General features: G+C 44.8%; 1 protein-coding gene across 1 annotated transcript in view; it reads left to right on the top strand.

Moving 5' to 3' along the window:
- The window catches only part of LOC104384907 (merlin-like), a gene marked incomplete at its 3' end in the record, with an annotated part of 17,267 nt that extends 14,889 nt beyond the window's left edge, over positions 1–2,378 (top strand). The window contains exons 15-17 of the mRNA XM_009993297.1: positions 376–526; positions 1,181–1,390; positions 2,324–2,378. Coding sequence (XP_009991599.1) covers positions 376–526; positions 1,181–1,390; positions 2,324–2,378 — 416 coding nt within the window. The remainder of the gene's footprint in view (positions 1–375; positions 527–1,180; positions 1,391–2,323) is intronic.
- Between the last annotated feature and the right edge of the window lie 252 nt (positions 2,379–2,630).

Here is a 2,630-nt window from a genome sequence, read left to right as displayed (position 1 = left end):
AAGAGTGTTCAGGTGGCATCAGACTATGGCAAGTCCAGAACCGTTCTGTCTTGGAGAGCATTATGCTGGGGGCAAAGTACTTTGCTGGACAAACAGCCTGTTAGAGGAAAGAAGTTTCCCTCTAGTGTTGAAGGATGGGCATTGCTGTGATCTGGTGCACCGAGAGGCTTTTGCTCTCTTGATCTGGAGGGAAATGCTTGGTAAGAAGTTAAGTGTGTGAACGCTGAAGGGTGGCAAAAGGTTCAGGGGGATCAGGCTGACACTGGCCAGGCTTCATTTTGCCTGTAAAAAATGCCTCTCTCGTCCTTCCCCACACACCTGTTCTGGAGCAGAATCATGCCAATGGGCTTTTTGTCTTCCATGTGTGGGCTACAGGCTGGACTACTTGGAAAAGAGCAGGAAATTTGAAGATCGACTGAAAGAACTGAAGTCAGAAATTCATGCTTTGAAACTAGAAGAAAAGCAGTCTGGGCTTTCCTCTCGTTGGAAGGAAGTACTGGGATCCTTGGATCGCTCCTTAGGAAACGTATGTGCCCTAAATCCCTGCCCCTCTTGCAGCAGGAGCCATCCCAGTGTGGGTGTGCCAAGAGTGGTTGCAGAATTTCAGCTCAAGGCAGGTGCTATAGTGCCCTTGATAGTAAAATATTAGAAGCATGAACACAAAGGAGGAAAATTCAAGTCAAAACAAAATCTAATCAGTGTTTCCTGGGCAGGACACCAGTGCCATCAGCAAAACAATAATCATCTTATTTTACTGATTATGAAATCATAGTAAGGGTTTCAGGTCTTGGAGGAAACCAAGTGGTTTACTTAATAACACTTTTAAATGTGGTTCCTCATAGTTTGCATCACATTCTCATTCACATGCTTTGTGGTTCCTAAAGCTGTAAAAGTCTTGGTGTATGCTTTTCTTTTTGAGACAGGAACTAAACCCAGATTTTACACTCCAGCATCTTCCTGAAGCAGAGCAAGAACAGGGCTGGCTTTGGCTTCCCAGGTTTTTTGACATGTAGCAAAAAATGGCTCTAAGTAAATGGTTTTGTAGAGAGAAGGGAGGCTTGGAAAAATGCTGAGGGAAGGTGGCCTTTATTTTCTGACTATGCATCTGATGTTCTTTTTGGCTTAATGAGCATAGATATAGAGAGAGCATTAGATTTCCATGTGTTCTTTTCTTTTAAAGACCCCAGCATGGATGAAAACTTTGGAAACTGGAGATTCATTGGATATAAATCTTCAAAGACCTTTCCCTGCTTACTCATTCAATACTACAAGCAGCTGGCCTTGTACCAACAAAAATCAACACACAGGGCCAGTGGAAAAATCATCTTTTGAGGCAAATTCCCTGCTTGCCAACAGCCTGGGCACAGGAACCAGAAAGCAGATTATAAAGGTAATCCGGTTTATAAGTAAATTCCCAGATGTTCATGTAAAGTTTAGAGATCAGAGAAGTAAAGAGCTGATTTTGTCTGGCTCTGTCACAGCCTCTTAAATGACAAGTCCATGCGTGGCTGTTGCAGGAGTTTGGAGACCCTGCACTGCTGCACCATTTGAGACTGTTTATAACTTGAGGCCACCTGTTTCTTCTCACTCACAGTCTAAGCTGGCATGCAAAGCTGTAAGCCTGGGGAAATGGCCCAGAGCTGCCTGGGTGCAGGAGGAGGATCTGTGTTCAATTTTAGTTGTATCAGCCAGGCTTGGAAATAAGGATGTGCTCCCAGGTATAGAGAGCTTAAAAGCAGAAGGCAGGCACAGTATGTTTTAAGGGGCAGGGAGTAAGATACCAATAAATGCCTGAACAAGATCTCATGAAAAAAACAACCTGCTTTTAAATGTCACGAGAATCTATCAGGCGTTCAAGAGCTGGGCAGGCATGTGGTCTTGGAAAGTAGGAAGGAAATCATTCCTCTGTAGGCAATACCAGTTGTGCAAGGCATTGGAAATAAAGCAGACTTGATGTATATGCTGCTGTCTTATAGGAACAACACTGAAGGGGTTTAGAATCAGGGGCTTCAGTATATAACATTCCAGACCTGAATCTTCAGGGTTGTGTGCTTAGATCTAGAAGGAACACAGCTAAGTGTAGCAACAGGTGAGGAAGCAGCTCTTTCTAATACAAGGAACAGAAACAGCCTTAAGACTAACCTAATCCAAATAGCTGGGGTGAGGCAAGTCTGATTATTTCAAGGAGGAGAAAGAAGCTATTGCAGAGCATCTGGCAAAAGGCTCTGAGTTGGAGGTAAAGGGAGAACCACACCAAAGGGAGTTGCTTTGCTCTAAGTAGGAGTTCAGGGTGGCACTAATTTTTCCTTTGGTTTTCCTGTAGGTTCAGCAGCATGACTCGGATGTGATCTACATTTCAAGGCTTCCTCACCAGACTGGTACGACCTGGTGGCCATTTCTTTGGCTGCTGCAAAACGCACCTATCAGAGGACACTGCAGCTCTGCTGACAGGCAGGGGCAGGAGAGACTCGTGCTGTGGTTAGTTGGCCTGGTCCCATTCAGCTTCCAAGCAGAGAACATGAGCTGGGAGCACTGGAACTGCCAGTGTGAAGTGGCTGGTGTCTTTGGGTGCAATGGCAAACATACAAACCTGGAGGAGTATTGTTTATGACTTCTGCACTTTCGAAGAA

Source organism: Chaetura pelagica, unplaced genomic scaffold (assembly GCF_000747805.2).
Source record: "Chaetura pelagica isolate M959 unplaced genomic scaffold, ChaPel_1.0 scaffold193, whole genome shotgun sequence".
NCBI classification, from domain to species: domain Eukaryota; kingdom Metazoa; phylum Chordata; class Aves; order Apodiformes; family Apodidae; genus Chaetura; species Chaetura pelagica.
This window is presented reverse-complemented; position numbering and strand designations above follow the sequence as displayed.